Consider the following 20,753-nt stretch of genomic DNA (forward strand, 5'->3'; position numbering starts at 1 on the left):
GTCAAGGCCATTTAGCACAGCTTTCAGGACTTTAAGGCTAAGAGATTGCCCCAGACCTCCCAGAGGAAGGCATGGGAAGGGCCATGCTGCTACCATGTGCCTAAGGAGGTTAAGTTGTTTGCTATTGAATGCATCTTTGAACAGTGGTGGAAAATTTTGCTTGGGCAGGTGTGGCAGAGCAGAGATGGTCAAGGCTTCATCTTTCAGCAGGCTTCTTCTTGCCAGTAGCTGGAGTGTGGGTGGGTTTTTCAAGTTCATCATGGCTTTTAGAGATGCAGATGCTCTAGGAATATCTAAAAAATGGAAATAATCCATTTAAGTTTATTTTAGCCCATCTCTTCAAGCTGCCAAACCGCACTAATCACATACACCAGACAGGGTCTCAATTACTGGTCTGGTGACATTGAAATATTTTTATATCTGGTGACATGGTTTCTGTCTCTCTCATTTCCATAGTTTATTCAAGTTCCTCCTTCAATTAAAGAGGGCCCATTTCAACAGACCTCCCCTATTACTTTGCCCAATCTGATCCAATTTAACCTGTGATTTCTACTCTTCTCACAAAGAAGAGCTTCAGATATAATTCAGACCAATTTGTGTGAAAACATTAAGCATATTCTACCATCAATGGAGCAACGTATTTCATGAAATAGATACAAATTTTACTTCTTTAAGGTTTAGAAGTAGGAGCAATGTTGAATTCTGTTCTTTAAGAGAGTGAATATATTAGGCCTGAGCAGCTTGTTATTGAAGGATTTTTTTTTATTCTTTCCAGAATCTTTCTATCCACCTTCCTCATATCTGCTGAGCCTGAACCATACAGACCACCTTTTATTCCCTACAGTTTTCCTGGTTCATTTAGTCCTGCCAGGCATACCAATGTGCCCCGTGGGCCTTGTATCCCCTTTCTAAATGCAATCTTCTTCACCCCTCAGCAGGTCTGTAGATCACTACAAGCTCCCAAAAAGAATAGAAGCTACACAGGAAAAACATCACAGTCAAGTAATATAAGCAATGGATATCTCAGAGACTGAACCATCATCAAAAGAAGATGGAATGAGTAGACCCAGGGCTCCCCCACACAATGTACCCTTGATGCAGCTTGGTTGCACATGGGCCAAAACAAACAGAGAAAGTGTCTATCCAAAAGCCATAGCCTGTGTGTGGGACAAGTCTTCTGCCTTGTAGGATTACAGTAGGGAAGGAAACACCTAATCATTCAGACTTTATGTACCAGAATGGGGAGATACACAGATGGCACACCCATTCTAAAAACAAAAAGGCAAAAGGAGTGGAAGAAAGCCTTTGGAATATGGTAAATGGGAGGAGAATTGAGCAGGTGTTAGTAAATAAAAAACCAATCAACAAATAAAACAGAAATCTGAATGCTCTGATTGTTTGAAGTTTCCTTGAACTCATACCCAAGAGTCCTCTACATACAATTTTCTTACTTGTCATTTTATAATTCTATATTCACTTTGAATTAAAATTTTAAGGTAGATTAGAGTATATAAGAATAAATCAAGTTCTTCAGTGTGCCCGAGTCCTTGAATATTTCCTTCATAGCCCACTGTAAACCAGCAGGGAAAGGCTGCTTCAGAACTAAGGAGGTAGAGACTGAATATTCAGTGTCTCATGACACTTGACCACCTATGGATTTCTGGCTAACTTGGGCTAAATGAAGTTTCCTGCTTCAAAATAACCAGGTTAAGAAATCAAGCAAGGAAGCAAGCAAAGAAACACCCACATACAAAAACAAATTAAGATTAAACGGATGCTGTCCAGCAAAGGATGAGAATAAATGACTTCCCTGTTTTGGACACTGCTCTCAGAAGTTTTATTCTCAGCATTCTAGTTACTCTCTTGAAACTCCAAGTCTCAGACTGTCTGTTATAGCCAATCCCTTCCTTTAATACTCTTTCACCATTACACATTCTCTTCCTAGCCACACCTCTCAGGCCAATAAGCTACCTCATAGGAACATGAATTCTTTCCCCATTTTATCCTGTTTAGACTTCCCTGTAGTCAATCCGATCCTCAATTGCAAATGTATAAACCATGGGATTATGGTCATGATTGAAACGCATCCATGATATTTCTCAAACTCTGAGTCCTGGCATGGTTTTATTCTTCCGTATTACTTTTCAGCCTATTTATCAGATTCCTCTGGTAAAATTAGAGAACCTGAGCTGACAGTTAGGTCTTGGGCATTAACTGAGTGTGCTTGAATGAGATAGGGTGTGTCTAGTATGATTTAATCTCCTGGCAGGAAAATGAGTATTCATAATTTTTTTTATTCTTAAAGCTTTTACCAGACCATACTCAACCCTGCTCCCCCTGTTTAACCTACCTCCCACATCTCATCCTCTGCCGCTCCTATATCTCTAATAGGATTTTATCATCCCTCTAACCCACAAGACTTTCCGACATTCTTATTCAAAAATTCTCTCAAATATTAGCTTCAGCTGTTCTGTTGTGGAGTCCTTTGTTTGGGAGCTCATTTCCTTTGTGCATGCTGCCTAATAGATACTCAGTGTCTGACAGATCCCAGGAGTCCAGGTTAGGTGAGGTTTCTGGTTTTCTTATAGTGTAGCACTTTGTATTAGTCAGGGTTCTCTAGAGTCACAGAATTTATGAATAGTCTCTATGTAGCAAGGAGGTACTTATGGGAGACTTACAGTCTGTAGTGCAATCCCTGAAAATGTCCGGCAGCAGCTGCGAAGTCAAAGATATAGCAGATGCTCAATCCCACAGGGCAAGTAGTCAGAGCTCCACTAGGCAGGCAGGAATAGTCCCTGTAGGCAGGCAGGCAGGAATACTCCCTGTAGGCAGGCAGGCAGGCAGGCAGGCTGAGAGTGAGCCTTCCTTATTCCAAAGTCCTTATATAGGTCTCCAACTGAAGGTGTGTCCCAGATTAAAGGTGTGTGCTACCACACCTGGATCTGGGATTTGCTTGTCCCAGATGACCTTCAGCTCAGTGATCCCCTTGCCTTAGTTTCCTAAGTTTCTTGGCCTCTATGCCTCAAGATCTCTGGCTCAAGATCTCTGCAGTGAGATTGTCAGTGGCTTCCTACCAGGTGTCATTTCATTTTATTGTCTTCATGGAGATCTAAACAAAGTGAGCAGAGTATTATATAACACTGTCTTAAGGCAGAAAAATTACTGAAACATACAGGTTTGCATAGGCTACAGGGTGAGTTGCAGATAGATCTAATGTATGCTGTTAGATTTTACATAGTGAAAAAAAGTCTAAAAGCAAACCTGGCTCAATGCAGCAGATGGGAAAGTTCAGTACAAGGCTGTTAACTACACACATGAAAATAAAAATGAATGATTCCACACCACTAAAATTTAATCACACATACACATGCTAGCACCAACAATGTACATTCTCCTGTGAACACAAATGTATTTCTGAAGTGGACTTGAGAGGGTCAGGATGTTAAGAATACATTCCTACTGTAACAATAAAGAAGAAAAAAAGATGACAGCAGATGTTGTCACGGTTGTGGAGAAAGAGGAACACTTCTCTACTCTTGGTGGGGTTGTAAACTGATACAACCACTCTGGAAATCAGTCTGGCCATTCCTCAGAAAATTGGACATAGTACTACCTGAAGATCCAGCTATTCCACTTCTGGGCATATAACCCAGAGACACTCCAATATACAACAAAGATACACGTACCACAATGTTCATAGCAGCTCTATTTATAATAGCCAGAAGCTGGAAAGAACCCAGATGTCCTTCAGTAGATGAATGGAACAAAACTTGTGGTACATTTACACAGTAGAGTACTACTCAGCTATCAGAAACAATGACTTAACCAAATTCTTATGAAAATGGTTGCAGCTAGAGAATATCATCCTGAGTGAGATAACACAATCACAAAAGCACAGACATAATATGCAGTCACTGACAGTGGGATGCTAACCCCAGAGGCTCGGACTGCCCCAGAAACAACTCACAGACTGTGTGAAGTTCAAGAAAAAAAAAAAAAAAGAAAAGAAAACAAACAAACAAAAAAAAAACAAAAACCCCATTATGCTCAATCCTTACACACCAAGAAAACGTTGACTAATTCCGGGTTACATCCTGTTTTACATGTACATTTGCTCATTGTAACTAGTAAGACCTTAATGCACAGTGTCAAACCTTAAAAAAAAAAAAAAAATAGCCAAGCAATGCAATTTCAAAAAGGTATTTGTATACAATTATGCAAAAATGTTTAAATTTTTTTCTTTTATCTTTGTTTTTTAAAATAAAGTTTAAAAAAACAAAAAAGAAAAAGAATATTTATTTATATGTTGTCACTAAATCTGTAATTTTTAATACCGAATAAAATTTCCTCAGCTGTTTAAATACAGAGAAAAACTTCACTTTAATAACAAACATCAGAGCTCAGGACAGGTAGAGAAAAAAAACAAACTCTAAAAAAGAACTTAATTAAATGGAACACAGAAACTTAGGGATGACATGATAACTCTACTCCCCTTCACTCTATACCCAAATCCGTATACCTCTTGACAGAAGTTATAACAAACGCAGATGACTGCTAATTATTTAAGAATTTTGAGGGTGTCGAACAGCTCACACATCGATTTGGGAAACATTATGCTTTCCAAAAATCATGTCAACCTCTAGGTCTCCACCAACCTTAAAGCAGAAATTGGGTGCTAGTCACAAGGGCTTCACTAAAGGGGTCCCTGTAGAATAGAGTGACAGCATGTTCAACCACACATCGATTTGCACTTGAAGATGACCATAGCCTGTAGGAGTAGAATTCAGCTTCAAGATTAACTCCTGTTTCCCAATGATGGGCCCCTAATCATGCATCAGTCACATCATAAAACATAGTCCTGTTTCTACCCATGTTCATGAAGCTAGAGGAATTCTAATTAGAGGTGGAAGAGGTGGTGGTAAGAGAGGAGATTCCAAAGCTTTTAGATCAGATCCATTTTAGATGAACTGTCCTACATTTGAAAACCTGTATACCAACAGGCTGGTAAGTAGCATTAGTTTCCAAGTTGCCCACCAACATAACCATAGCCTAGCTCCAGTCTCTAGGATAACTGCAAGAATACAAGGGTTACCATGTTACACCTTCAACAAGAACAGTGTTCCCAGGTTATTTTCTCAACAAACATTCATCCCCATGTTACAAGCCCATGCACTTTCTAATGACCATAATGCAGAGGAGAGCAGAAATTCCTTTATGATATGGTGTCTAACATTAGCTCATTGTGTTATAGGTTCCAGCAGCTTTCCAATTAGATGCTTGCACACATACACCCTGACTGATTCTCACAATAGTGCTTTTCTCCATAGACACTCAGGGCTGACAACCACCCAGAACTGTCCCTTGTCAAAGTGGTGCATGAGCAGAGAAAGAGGTATCTAAAATAAATTCACAACACTGTGGTGAGTTACATCTGATTTGCTCCTGTCCGTTTTGGGGAGATCACTAACATTATGCTGGCACAAATATCTGACCCAAAACACCATTGGATTAGCATTGTGCGTGGCACCACCCAAAGCCTCATTTAGTAGGGAAAGGAGCAGAATGGTATCAATGAAGGAGAGGTACTCATCAGATGGAACACAGATTCTTTGCAAGCCAGGACAACTCTGACTTCAGGCTTGCAGACAGTTTCTTCTCTGGCTCTACTGAAGCTTTAACAATTTACTACTCAGCCTCCCCTTCACAGCTGGAACTCTCCACATAAATTGCTATAGCTGAGGAAACATTTGAATCTCAACCAGGAAAACCTGGTCAGGAGGTTTTGTTTGCCTTGTGTTAAAAAACTAAAAGGGAAACAAAATATTCAAGAATAAATTTCAAGTTAATTTCAAAATGTTTGATAATTCAGGCCCCCAAACCTGACGCTTCTCAGGGAGTGGGCAATTCCTTAAATCCAAATGAAGGATGAAGCCACGGAAAGGATTTAGTCTGTTTTCCTTTCTGAGAAGAAAAACAAACAAAACAAAAAACAATAAACAAAATAAACCCTACTGTATCAGAAATACCAGATATGGTGGCACTTGCCTGTACCACAACACTTGGGATGAGAAAGGTAGAGGAGGAGAAGATTGAGAAGTGCCTGAGCTTCATGGTAAGAGGCCAGCCTTGGTAAATGCAAAGCTGTCTCAAATACTGATCCAATCAGATGGCATACTGGGTACATAAACTCTATGCATAGCCTAATTACTCAAGTTAGAGTCACATGGTTAAAAAGAGAAAAGACACACACAGAGAGACAAACACAAAACAAATGAAAAAAAAACTTACTTGCCTTTAATATCAATAGGGTTGAGTAATTTCTTGGAGTTTAATAGAACTTACTGCTCATGTATAAGACCCAGTTACAAATCCTACTACTCATCTGGCTACCTCTAGTTCCACAGGAACAATGCTCTCTTCTGTAGACACACACAAAACACACTCACACATCCATACACACGAAAAAAGACATACAAAATAAAATAAATCTAAATAACAATGATAATAACACTGCATTTTTCAATATTATTGTTTGATAAAATAGGAAAAAAATACTCCATAGAGGAACAGTTCTATGAAGAAAGCTATGACTTCATGGCTTCACTCCTCAGAAAGGTGTCCAGTAGCCAGTGTCAGCTGTATCATGGTTTTATTTTGTTCAGAAAGGACAATATTATATGCAGACTTGCATTTGTGGTTGGACCTAAGAAACTGTGACTGGGATGAGAATGTTTGTGTGTGGATCTCAAAGGTGTTGGCTTTTCTTTAGGACTAACCTATTAGTTTTGCAGGCATATTGGCTGGCACCGGAACAGAAGAGCTATTTCCAATTCTCTGTTATCTCATAGTATAGTATGACTATTTCTTAGGTGACAGTGTAAATGGTGTAGCTATCCCTAACATCTGATGCAGTTATTGCATTTTCTGACTTTGTCTTTATTTCTTTTTGTTTCAACTGTTCAGTGTAGAGCAGCATCACAGGCATTCCGATTGGACCAATCAGGGGGTTGGTTGATGTGTGAATTCAAGGCCACCCTAGTTATGTAGTCTATATAATAAATTCCAACCTGCCTACATAGTGATGCCATTCAGTGTCTGGCTTACCTCACTCACTATCATGCTTTACACTTGAATACTTTTACTTTCAAAATTCCTGGTATCAATGACTATTTGCTGGATATTAGTCTATTTTATGGATGTACAAAATTTTGCTTATCCATTTTACCTGAGGAAAATCTAGGTTGTTTTCAATTACTAATAGAAATAAACATGCTCAGAATATTGTTAGGATGCGTGCTTGTGGTGTAATGAGACATTTCTGGGAACAAGGCTCAGAAGTGAAATATCTGCACTTAGCATAGAAATCATCCAATTTTTCAATTTTTTCAAAAGTAATTAGTTTCTAACCCAATTATGTCTCAGAATGTTGATAAGCTTCAAACATACCTACTCATTGACATCCCCAAAAAAACGTTGGCTTCCACCTTGGGGACTTTTACACATTCTTTCTTTACTTTCCTGTTTCATAGTTCTGATCCAGCACCCAGGAATTAAAGTGGCCTAGGCAACATCTATTCTGCAATATGTATTAGTATATACCTTTAATCCCCATGCTCATATTGCTTGTGGATCTTATGACTTGGAAGCTAAACTTCGCACCACAGTGACTCCAAACAGCCAGAGATACATCCCTAACACTCACACAAACCGGCGAGTGCACACAGACACATGAACACAGTGAGGGAGTTGAATAGTTGAGAGGAGGAAGAGAAGAAGAAGAAAGAGGGAAAGGAGCTGGGAGAAGGAAAAAACCTAAGTGATAGAGAGAGAAAGACAGAGAAACAGAAAGTAAGAAGAAAACCTGCCCTGGAAGCTTTGTCTCCCCAGACACTCCAGATGGCAGGAACTGGGAAGAGAGTTCTGAGAATGAGCTGCCATTTCTCAAGAGTAAAACCTTGAATTCTGCATTCTAAAACCCCCAAAAGTATTCTTTCCTTATGGAGAACATCCTAAAATCCACAAAAACATTTTCCAGATATAGCAGAATCTTGGTATGAGAAGGCAAAAAGGCAAAGAGAGCCAGCCCTCCTTCTTCTGATGTCCTCAAGTAGGTCTCCACCTGAAGGTTTGTCCCAGATTAAAGGTGTTTAGCACCACACTTGGATCTTAGACTTGCTTTGTCCCAAATGAGCTTGAGCTCAGTGATCTCCTCGCCTTAGTGTCCTAAGATTCATAGCCACTATGTGTCAAGATCAGGATCAAAGATGGGTCTCCCAAATATGGATTGTGGTTTATTCCAGATATAGTCAACTGGACAAACAGAAATAGCCACTACACAATTCAACATGTGCACTGGCAATACAACAGCTCTCCTCAAGGTGAGTAGCAACCATTCTTAAACACTGGTTCATGTCACTAATGGAATCCATACAGCATTTTAATAGGGTCTCTTGAAGCATAAGATTATAAAGTTTCTGCAAGGAAATAACATGGTAAGGTTTAAAGGACTCTGAAAACTCTAGGAGGAGGAGGGGGAAGAGACAAGGGTACCCAATTCTATCGGTTTAGGATATGTTCAATGAACAAGTTTCACATAAGAGTATTCAGCAAAGAAGAAACAAAGCATGTTCTCATTCAAAAGTGATTTATTGGAACCTATGAGAAAGTATAATGCTACGTGATTACAGATGATAATATAAGGCTTCAGAGCCTTCCAATTAACAGATAGATACAAAATAACAGGGATAGGAGTCTCATACAGTACTTATGTTTTCAGCCAATCTTCTACTTCAAAAACAATTATATGTATACTGTACAGAACAGTATGTGAGGGGCAGCCAAAAGTGGATGTCATCCAGAGGACAAATGACACAGAGCCCTCCTAAACCAGTCCATTATCCTCTTCGTGATGTCGTGTCCCTTTCCTTCCTTCACATTCCCGATGGTTTCTCATACGTGAAGTTGGTGGGATGCAGGCTGTCAAATTGTCAAATATCACTGCTGTCCTAGGGTGTGTGTGCTATACACAATAGGATGAAATTAAGTTCATAGTACTCAGTATTAAGAGGTCTCCATTAAGTCAGAAGAAGTTGATTGGAGATCAAATAGAAAGAAATAATCCTCTACCCATATACATCCAAAAAGTCCTGAATGCACATGGTGGATGCCTCTAATGAATCACATGAGGCCTACCTTCCATTAATAAGAGGCCAGAAATGCTCTCTTCATATTTCTTCCCAACAGTCACACAGTCTGGCCTTCAAATCATAGATAAAGTATTTACGACAATCTAAACATCTCTTACTCACAAAGTAGACCTGTTTTGGCTGCCTTATTTCCTTCAGTGTGTCCATAAGCTCAGAACAAAGTTGGACAAATCTCTGTGGAATAACATCACCAATGTCATCATAGACCTCGTCAGGGGCAGGGTACTTCTCCAGGGTCAGCTGTGTGAGGTTGGCTGTATGCTGCAACAGCTTCTTCAGGCTGCCCATGGATAAGAAGTTCTTCAGAAAATTGACTTCAGTGAGCTGAGAACACTGGCTGAGCCCAGGGAGGAAAGCACTGATTTGGAAGTCCATGATATCACAATGCTTCAATTTTAATGTCTGTAGGGTAGCTTTCAGTCTTTCTAGTAGGCTTCCTAGAAACGGATGACCTAAATTATTAAATGTGACACTACTCAGGTCCAGGTGTTTGAGCTGATGGATGCATGGACACTGGGACAAATACTCCATATCTGAGAGTGACAAAAGGCAGTCTGTTATAGCAAGGGTCTCTAATGGACTCTCCAAGCACCTAGAGAGAGAAATGAGAGAGAAAGTTACTTTAGTCAACTTCAATATTTATTTGAAGAGAAAGTCTGTAACTTCAAAGTAGCAGAGCGAACACTGGCCCAAGGTCATTTTCAAGTTATTATTTTGGTCAAGCCTTTGGTGCTCCCTATGGGAGACCTAACAATACCTATGGCTGCTACTGCCTAAGCTCTACAGTGCCCTCTGAACTAGTAAGCAGAAAACATATGGGGGGACACATACTGTATGGAGGGAAACCCAACAGGAACACTGCGAACCACTTAGGAACATTCCCAGGTCTGCCAACATTTAATTCAACAGGTTCCAGCTTCCACACATATCCACTCTTTTGAACATGAGACATCATTTTGACCACAAGCATCCACTCATATGTCATCTATTAAACCCCTTCATGTGCCTATATTTCCTTTGAACCACGGAAAGACAGAGGCAGATGGAACCTGCTTCCATAGTTGAGGTAAGTGTTGACATGAGATTATAGGTCCTGTAAGGTCTCACACACTCTGTACATTTATTTTCCCTTCATCTGGGTTTCTCAAGACACCTACTGTAAATCATGTAAGCATATGACAGTCTAAATTTACTAAGGTGACTAGTCATGGTGTTACCTCAGCATGAATTTCACTAGTAATCAATCTATGCTCACATCTATGTAACATTAAAAATGGCTGGGAAATCACTGTATACACTAATACTTAATGCAAACCAGAACAAAAACTACAACAACAACAACAACAACAAACAAAAGGTTCTTTTCTCACTAATGGATAAAGATCTCTGTCCTTTCTTACCCCAGCACTTGTTCTAGGCTGTCCTCCACGAAGCAGACTCCATTCAAATAGAGATGCTGGAGCTTATGCAGTTTGGAGAAGTGGGGAAGAATCTTTGAATGAGACCAGGCTATAATCTCTTTGGTCCAACGCCATACCAAAGGTACAGAGATTTCTTTGAAAATGAGTTTCTCGAGGCTTTTCATCTGGCCCAGGCCTGGGGCTAGCCTTATAAGGGTAGGCATATCCCAGCATGTTTTGATTTCCAGTTCCTGGATTGAGCTTGGATCAAAAACCTCCAACAAATACAGGGGGTCATATGCAGGAACGGCATGAAAAGTCAACTTTGGAGAGATCACACGGATCACATCTTTTCGCTGCTTGGCCCAATGATAAAAATACCTTAGGTATTTGGAGGGCCTGTGGGACAAGATGGAAAGGTTTAACAATATAGTCAGGGCACCTTTCTCCTCAGGAATGGGGCAATTCTCCGATGGCTTGCTCATGCAGATGACATCCGGAGAGCAGACAACATGCTGCATTCCAGCACAGCCATTCCAGAAGTCATGGTAGACATCTCTTAAATCAAGCTCTTGTAGCTTCCAACTCCTGTGGGTAAAACAGAAGGACATCTAGATGAGGAGATACAATTTGTAATCTGCATGACCTCACAATTCATCTTCCCTTCAGTCTATTCCTTGGACAAATCTTCCAATTTTAGTGACAGGCAAAAAAGCATGGACTGACTCAATGTATATGTACCCTTTCTGCTCTAAGCAATGCTAGACACAATACTGGACTGATTTTTTTTTTTATTCTTGAAGACACTGAGCCACAAAATCAAAAGCCTCCAATTAACCTTGAAACCACTGTGGTTACTCGATTCACCAGTCCATCCACATACATTCCTCCAGGCTATCTTGGTCTAACTTACCTAGGTCTATTCTTCTTTGTCATCAGCATGTCAAGGCCATTTAGCACAGCTTTCAGGACTTTAAGGCTAAGAGATTGTCCCAGACCTCCCAGAGGAAGGCATGGGAAGGGCCATGCTGCCACCATGTGCCTAAGGAGGTTAAGTTGTTTGCTATTGAATGCATCTTTGAACAGTGGTGGAAAATTTTGCTTGGGCAGGTGTGGCAGAGCAGAGATGGTCAAGGCTTCATCTTTCAGCAGGCTTCTTCTTGCCAGTAGCTGGAGTGTGGGTGGGTTTTTCAAGTTCATCATGGCTTTTAGAGATGCAGATGCTCTAGGAATATCTAAAAAATGGAAATAATCCATTTAAGTTTATTTTAGCCCATCTCTTCAAGCTGCCAAACCGCACTAATCACATACACCAGACAGGGTCTCAATTACTGGTCTGGTGACATTGAAATATTTTGATATCTGGTGACATGGTTTCTGTCTCTCTCATTTCCATAGTTTATTCAAGTTCCTCCTGCAATTAGAAGAGGGCCCATTTCAACAGACCTTCCCTATTACTTTGCCCAATCTGATCCAATTTAACCTGTGATTTCTACTCTTCTCACAAAGAAGAGCTTCAGATATAATTCAGACCAATTTGTGTGAAAACATTAAGCATATTCTACCATCAATGGAGCAACGTATTTCATGAAATAGATACAAATTTTACTTCTTTAAGGTTTAGAAGTAGGAGCAATGTTGAATTCTGTTCTTTAAGAGAGTGAATATATTAGGCCTGAGCAGCTTGTTATTGAAGGATTTTTTTTATTCTTTCCAGAATCTTTCTATCCACCTTCCTCATATCTGCTGAGCCTGAACCATACAGACCACCTTTTATTCCCTACAGTTTTCCTGGTTCATTTAGTTCTGCCAGGCATACCAATGTGCCCCGTGGGCCTTGTATCCCCTTTCTAAATGCAATCTTCTTCACCCCTCAGCAGGTCTGTAGATCACTACAAGCTCCCAAAAAGAATAGAAGCTACACAGGAAAAACATCACAGTCGAGTAATATAAGCAATGGATATCTCAGAGACTGAACCATCATCAAAAGAAGATGGAATGAGTAGACCCAGGGCTCCCCCACACAATGTACCCTTGATGCAGCTTGGTTGCACATGGGCCAAAACAAACAGAGAAAGTGTCTATCCAAAAGCCATAGCCTGTGTGTGGGACAAGTCTTCTGCCTTGTAGGATTACAGTAGGGAAGGAAACACCTAATCATTCAGACTTTATGTACCAGAATGGGGAGATACACAGATGGCACACCCATTCTAAAAACAAAAAGGCAAAAGGAGTGGAAGAAAGCCTTTGGAATATGGTAAATGGGAGGAGAATTGAGCAGGTGTTAGTAAATAAAAAACCAATCAACAAATAAAACAGAAATCTGAATGCTCTGATTGTTTGAAGTTTCCTTGAACTCATACCCAAGAGTCCTCTACATACAATTTTCTTACTTGTCATTTTATAATTCTATATTCACTTTGAATTAAAATTTTAAGGTAGATTAGAGTATATAAGAATAAATCAAGTTCTTCAGTGTGCCCGAGTCCTTGAATATTTCCTTCATAGCCCACTGTAAACCAGCAGGGAAAGGCTGCTTCAGAACTAAGGAGGTAGAGACTGAATATTCAGTGTCTCATGACACTTGACCACCTATGGATTTCTGGCTAACTTGGGCTAAATGAAGTTTCCTGCTTCAAAATAACCAGGTTAAGAAATCAAGCAAGGAAGCAAGCAAAGAAACACCCACATACAAAAACAAATTAAGATTAAACGGATGCTGTCCAGCAAAGGATGAGAATAAATGACTTCCCTGTTTTGGACACTGCTCTCAGAAGTTTTATTCTCAGCATTCTAGTTACTCTCTTGAAACTCCAAGTCTCAGACTGTCTGTTATAGCCAATCCCTTCCTTTAATACTCTTTCACCATTACACATTCTCTTCCTAGCCACACCTCTCAGGCCAATAAGCTACCTCATAGGAACATGAATTCTTTCCCCATTTTATCCTGTTTAGACTTCCCTGTAGTCAATCCGATCCTCAATTGCAAATGTATAAACCATGGGATTATGGTCATGATTGAAACGCATCCATGATATTTCTCAAACTCTGAGTCCTGGCATGGTTTTATTCTTCCGTATTACTTTTCAGCCTATTTATCAGATTCCTCTGGTAAAATTAGAGAACCTGAGCTGACAGTTAGGTCTTGGGCATTAACTGAGTGTGCTTGAATGAGATAGGGTGTGTCTAGTATGATTTAATCTCCTGGCAGGAAAATGAGTATTCATAATTTTTTTTATTCTTAAAGCTTTTACCAGACCATACTCAACCCTGCTCCCCCTGTTTAACCTACCTCCCACATCTCATCCTCTGCCCCTCCTATATCTCTAATAGGATTTTATCATCCCTCTAACCCACAAGACTTTCCGACATTCTTATTCAAAAATTCTCTCAAATATTAGCTTCAGCTGTTCTGTTGTGGAGTCCTTTGTTTGGGAGCTCATTTCCTTTGTGCATGCTGCCTAATAGATACTCAGTGTCTGACAGATCCCAGGAGTCCAGGTTAGGTGAGGTTTCTGGTTTTCTTATAGTGTAGCACTTTGTATTAGTCAGGGTTCTCTAGAGTCACAGAATTTATGAATAGTCTCTATGTAGCAAGGAGGTACTTATGGGAGACTTACAGTCTGTAGTGCAATCCCTGAAAATGTCCGGCAGCAGCTGCGAAGTCAAAGATATAGCAGATGCTCAATCCCACAGGGCAAGTAGTCAGAGCTCCACTAGGCAGGCAGGAATAGTCCCTGTAGGCAGGCAGGCAGGAATACTCCCTGTAGGCAGGCAGGCAGGCAGGCAGGCTGAGAGTGAGCCTTCCTTATTCCAAAGTCCTTATATAGGTCTCCAACTGAAGGTGTGTCCCAGATTAAAGGTGTGTGCTACCACACCTGGATCTGGGATTTGCTTGTCCCAGATGACCTTCAGCTCAGTGATCCCCTTGCCTTAGTTTCCTAAGTTTCTTGGCCTCTATGCCTCAAGATCTCTGGCTCAAGATCTCTGCAGTGAGATTGTCAGTGGCTTCCTACCAGGTGTCATTTCATTTGATTGTCTTCATGGAGATCTAAACAAAGTGAGCAGAGTATTATATAACACTGTCTTAAGGCAGAAAAATTACTGAAACATACAGGTTTGCATAGGCTACAGGGTGAGTTGCAGATAGATCTAATGTATGCTGTTAGATTTTACATAGTGAAAAAAAGTCTAAAAGCAAACCTGGCTCAATGCAGCAGATGGGAAAGTTCAGTACAAGGCTGTTAACTACACACATGAAAATAAAAATGAATGATTCCACACCACTAAAATTTAATCACACATACACATGCTAGCACCAACAATGTACATTCTCCTGTGAACACAAATGTATTTCTGAAGTGGACTTGAGAGGGTCAGGATGTTAAGAATACATTCCTACTGTAACAATAAAGAAGAAAAAAAGATGACAGCAGATGTTGTCACGGTTGTGGAGAAAGAGGAACACTTCTCTACTCTTGGTGGGGTTGTAAACTGATACAACCACTCTGGAAATCAGTCTGGCCATTCCTCAGAAAATTGGACATAGTACTACCTGAAGATCCAGCTATTCCACTTCTGGGCATATAACCCAGAGACACTCCAATATACAACAAAGATACACGTACCACAATGTTCATAGCAGCTCTATTTATAATAGCCAGAAGCTGGAAAGAACCCAGATGTCCTTCAGTAGATGAATGGAACAAAACTTGTGGTACATTTACACAGTAGAGTACTACTCAGCTATCAGAAACAATGACTTAACCAAATTCTTATGAAAATGGTTGCAGCTAGAGAATATCATCCTGAGTGAGATAACACAATCACAAAAGCACAGACAAAATATGCAGTCACTGACAGTGGGATGCTAACCCCAGAGGCTCGGACTGCCCCAGAAACAACTCACAGACTGTGTGAAGTTCAAGAAAAAAAAAAAAAAGAAAAGAAAACAAACAAAAAAAAAAAAAAAAAAAACAAAAAAAAACAAAAACCCCATTATTCTCAATCCTTACACACCAAGAAAACGTTGACTAATTCCGGGTTACATCCTGTTTTACATGTACATTTGCTCATTGTAACTAGTAAGACCTTAATGCACAGTGTCAAACTTAAAAAAAAGAAAAAAAAAGCCTAGCAATGCAATTTCAAAAAGGTATTTGTATACAATTATGCAAAAATGTTTAAATTTTTTTCTTTTATCTTTGTTTTTTAAAATAAAGTTTAAAAAAACAAAAAAGAAAAAGAATATTTATTTATATGTTGTCACTAAATCTGTAATTTTTAATACCGAATAAAATTTCCTCAGCTGTTTAAATACAGAGAAAAACTTCACTTTAATAACAAACATCAGAGCTCAGGACAGGTAGAGAAAAAAAAAAACAAACTCTAAAAAAGAACTTAATTAAATGGAACACAGAAACTTAGGGATGACATGATAACTCTACTCCCCTTCACTCTATACCCAAATCCGTATACCTCTTGACAGAAGTTATAACAAACGCAGATGACTGCTAATTATTAAAGAATTTTGAGGGTGTCGAACAGCTCACACATCGATTTGGGAAACATTATGCTTTCCAAAAATCATGTCTACCTCTAGGTCTCCACCAACCTTAAAGCAGAAATTGGGTGCTAGTCACAAGGGCTTCACTAAAGGGGTCCCTGTAGAATAGAGTGACAGCATGTTCAACCACACATCGATTTGCACTTGAAGATGACCATAGCCTGTAGGAGTAGAATTCAGCTTCAAGATTAATTCCTGTTTCCCAATGATGGGCCCCTAATCATGCATCAGTCACATCATAAAACATAGTCCTGTTTCTACCCATGTTCATGAAGCTAGAGGAATTCTAATTAGAGGTGGAAGAGGTGGTGGTAAGAGAGGAGATTCCAAAGCTTTTAGATCAGATCCATTTTAGATGAACTGTCCTACATTTGAAAACCTGTATACCAACAGGCTGGTAAGTAGCATTAGTTTCCAAGTTGCCCACCAACATAACCATAGCCTAGCTCCAGTCTCTAGGATAACTGCAAGAATACAAGGGTTACCATGTTACACCTTCAACAAGAACAGTGTTCCCAGGTTATTTTCTCAACAAACATTCATCCCCATGTTACAAGCCCATGCACTTTCTAATGACCATAATGCAGAGGAGAGCAGAAATTCCTTTATGATATGGTGTCTAACATTAGCTCATTGTGTTATAGGTTCCAGCAGCTTTCCAATTAGATGCTTGCACACATACACCCTGACTGATTCTCACAATAGTGCTTTTCTCCATAGACACTCAGGGCTGACAACCACCCAGAACTGTCCCTTGTCAAAGTGGTGCATGAGCAGAGAAAGAGGTATCTAAAATAAATTCACAACACTGTGGTGAGTTACATCTGATTTGCTCCTGTCCGTTTTGGGGAGATCACTAACATTATGCTGGCACAAATATCTGACCCAAAACACCATTGGATTAGCCTTGTGCGTGGCACCACCCAAAGCCTCATTTAGTAGGGAAAGGAGCAGAATGGTATCAATGAAGGAGAGGTACTCATCAGATGGAACACAGATTCTTTGCAAGCCAGGACAACTCTGACTTCAGGCTTGCAGACAGTTTCTTCTCTGGCTCTACTGAAGCTTTAACAATTTACTACTCAGCCTCCCCTTCACAGCTGGAACTCTCCACATAAATTGCTATAGCTGAGGAAACATTTGAATCTCAACCAGGAAAACCTGGTCAGGAGGTTTTGTTTGCCTTGTGTTAAAAAACTAAAAGGGAAACAAAATATTCAAGAATAAAATTCAAGTTAATTTCAAAATGTTTGATAATTCAGGCCCCCAAACCTGACGCTTCTCAGGGAGTGGGCAATTCCTTAAATCCAAATGAAGGATGAAGCCAGGGAAAGGATTTAGTCTGTTTTCCTTTCTGAGAAGAAAAACAAACAAAACAAAAAACAATAAACAAAATAAACCCTACTGTATCAGAAATACCAGATATGGTGGCACTTGCCTGTACCCCAACACTTGGGATGGGAAAGGTAGAGGAGGAGAAGATTGAGAAGTGCCTGAGCTTCATGGTAAGAGGCCAGCCTTGGTAAATGCAAAGCTGTCTCAAATACTGATCCAATCAGATGGCATACTGGGTACATAAACTCTATGCATAGCCTAATTACTCAAGTTAGAGTCACATAGTTAAAGAGAGAAAAGACACACACAGAGAGACAAACACAAAACAAATGAAAAAAACTTACTTGCCTTTAATATCAATAGGGTTGAGAAATTTCTTGGAGTTTAATAGAACTTACTGCTCATGTATAAGACCCAGTTACAAATCCTACTACTCATCTGGCTACCTCTAGTTCCACAGGAACAATGCTCTCTTCTGTAGACACACACAAAACACACTCACACATCCATACACACGAAAAAAGACATACAAAATAAAATAAATCTAAATAACAATGATAATAACACTGCATTTTTCAATATTATTGTTTGATAAAATAGGAAAAAAATACTCCATAGAGGAACAGTTCTATGAAGAGGGCTATGACTTCATGGCTTCACTCCTCAGAAAGGTGTCCAGTAGCCAGTGTCAGCTGTATCATGGTTTTATTTTGTTCAGAAAGGACAATATTATATGCAGACTTGCATTTGCGGTTGGACCTAAGAAACTGTGACTGGGATGAGAATGTTTGTGTGTGGATCTCAAAGGTGTTGGCTTTTCTTTAGGACTAACCTATTGGTTTTGCAGGCATATTGGCTGGCAACTGGAACAGAAGAGCTATTTCCAATTCTCTGTTATCTCATAGTGTAGTATGACTATTTCTTAGGTGACAGTGTAAATGGTGTAGCTATCCCTAACATCTGATGCAGTTATTGCATTTTCTGACTTTGTCTTTATTTCTTTTTGTTTCGACTGTTCAGTGTAGAGCAGCATCACAGGCATTCCGATTAGACCAATCAGGGGGTTGGTTGATGTGTGAATTCAAGGCCACCCTAGTTATGTAGTTTATATAATAAATTCCAACCTGCCTACATAGTGATGCCATTCAGTGTCTGGCTTACCTCACTCACTATCATGCTTTACACTTGAATACTTTTACTTTCAAAATTCCTGGTATCAATGACTATTTGCTGGATATTAGTCTATTTTATGGATGTACAAAATTTTGCTTATCCATTTTACCTGAGGAAAATCTAGGTTGTTTTCAATTACTAATAGAAATAAACATGCTCAGAATATTGTTAGGATGCGTGCTTGTGGTGTAATGAGACATTTCTGGGAACAAGGCTCAGAAGTGAAATATCTGCACTTAGCATAGAAATCATCCAATTTTTCAATTTTTTCAAAAGTAATTAGTTTCTAACCCAATTATGTCTCAGAATGTTGATAAGCTTCAAACATACCTACTCATTGACATCCCCAAAAAAAACGTTGGCTTCCACCTTGGGGACTTTTACACATTCTTTCTTTACTTTCCTGTTTCATAGTTCTGATCCAGCACCCAGGAATTAAAGTGGCCTAGGCAACATCTATTCTGCAATATGTATTAGTGTATACCTTTAATCCCCATGCTCATATTGCTTGTGGATCTTATGACTTGGAAGCTAAACTTCGCACCACAGTGACTCCAAACAGCCAGAGATACATCCCTAACACTCACACAAACCGGCGAGTGCACACAGACACATGAACACAGTGAGGGAGTTGAATAGTTGAGAGGAGGAAGAGAAGAAGAAGAAAGAGGGAAAGGAGCTGGGAGAAGGAAAAAACCTAAGTGATAGAGAGAGAAAGACAGAGAAACAGAAAGTAAGAAGAAAACCTGCCCTGGAAGCTTTGTCTCCCCAGACACTCCAGATGGCAGGAACTGGGAAGAGAGTTCTGAGAATGAGCTGCCATTTCTCAAGAGTAAAACCTTGAATTCTGCATTCTAAAACCCCCAAAAGTATTCTTTCCTTATGGAGAACATCCTAAAATCCACAAAAACATTTTCCAGATATAGCAGAATCTTGGTATGAGAAGGCAAAAAGGCAAAGAGAGCCAGCCCTCCTTCTTCTGATGTCCTCAAGTAGGTCTCCACCTGAAGGTTTGTCCCAGATTAAAGGTGTTTAGCACCACACTTGGATCTTAGACTTGCTTTGTCCCAAATGAGCTTGAGCTCAGTGATCTCCTCCCCTTAGTGTCCTAAGATTCATAGCCACTATGTGTCAAGATCAGGATCAAAGATGGGTCTCCCAAATATGGATTGTGGTTTATTCCAGATATAGTCAACTGGACAAACAGAAATAGCCACTACACAATTCAACATGTGCACTGGCAATACAACAGCTCTCCTCAAGGTGAGTAGCAACCATTCTTAAACACTGGTTCATGTCACTAATGGAATCCATACAGCATTTTAATAGGGTCTCTTGAAGCATAAGATTATAAAGTTTCTGCAAGGAAATAACATGGTAAGGTTTAAAGGACTCTGAAAACTCTAGGAGGAGGAGGGGGAAGAGACAAGGGTACCCAATTCTATCGGTTTAGGATATGTTCAATGAACAAGTTTCACATAAGAGTATTCAGCAAAGATAAAACAAAGCATGTTCTCATTCAAAAGTGATTTATTGGAACCTATGAGAAAGTATAATGCTACGTGATTACAGATGATAATATAAGCATCAGAGCCTTCCAATTAACAGATAGATACAAAATAACAGGGATAGGAGCCTCATACAGTACTTATGGTTTCAGCCAATCTTCTACTTCAAAAACAATTATATGTATACTGTACAGAACAGTATGTGAGGGGCAGCCAAAAGTGGATGTCATCCAGAGGACAAATGACACAGAGCCCTCCTAAACCAGTCCATTATCCTCTTCGTGATGTCGTGTCCCTTTCCTTCCTTCACATTCCCGATGGTCTCTCATACGTGAAGTTGGTGGGATGCAGGCTGTCAAATTGTCAAATATCACTGCTGTCCTAGGGTGTGTGTGCTATACACAATAGGATGAAATTAAGTTCATAGTACTCAGTATTAAGAGGTCTCCATTAAGTCAGAAGAAGTTGATTGGAGATCAAATAGAAAGAAATAATCCTCTACCCATATACATCCAAAAAGTCCTGAATGCACATGGTGGATGCCTCTAATGAATCACATGAGGCC

The 20,753-nt window shown here is 39.8% G+C and overlaps 1 protein-coding gene across 1 annotated transcript; it reads right to left on the reverse strand.

Moving 5' to 3' along the window:
- Positions 1-9,224: 9,224 nt before the first annotated feature.
- Positions 9,225-11,548, reverse strand: LOC308413322 (PRAME family member 12-like; the record flags this gene model as incomplete). Its single annotated transcript, XM_080908251.1, has 3 exons — positions 9,225-9,798; positions 10,607-11,194; positions 11,520-11,548. 3 exons carry the CDS (start codon positions 11,546-11,548, stop codon positions 9,225-9,227), a joined length of 1,191 nt encoding a protein of 396 aa, XP_080764377.1.
- Between the last annotated feature and the right edge of the window lie 9,205 nt (positions 11,549-20,753).

The sequence above is a fragment of the Micromys minutus genome (genome assembly GCF_963924665.1).
Source record: "Micromys minutus genome assembly, chromosome: 32".
In the NCBI taxonomy this organism is placed as follows: domain Eukaryota; kingdom Metazoa; phylum Chordata; class Mammalia; order Rodentia; family Muridae; genus Micromys; species Micromys minutus.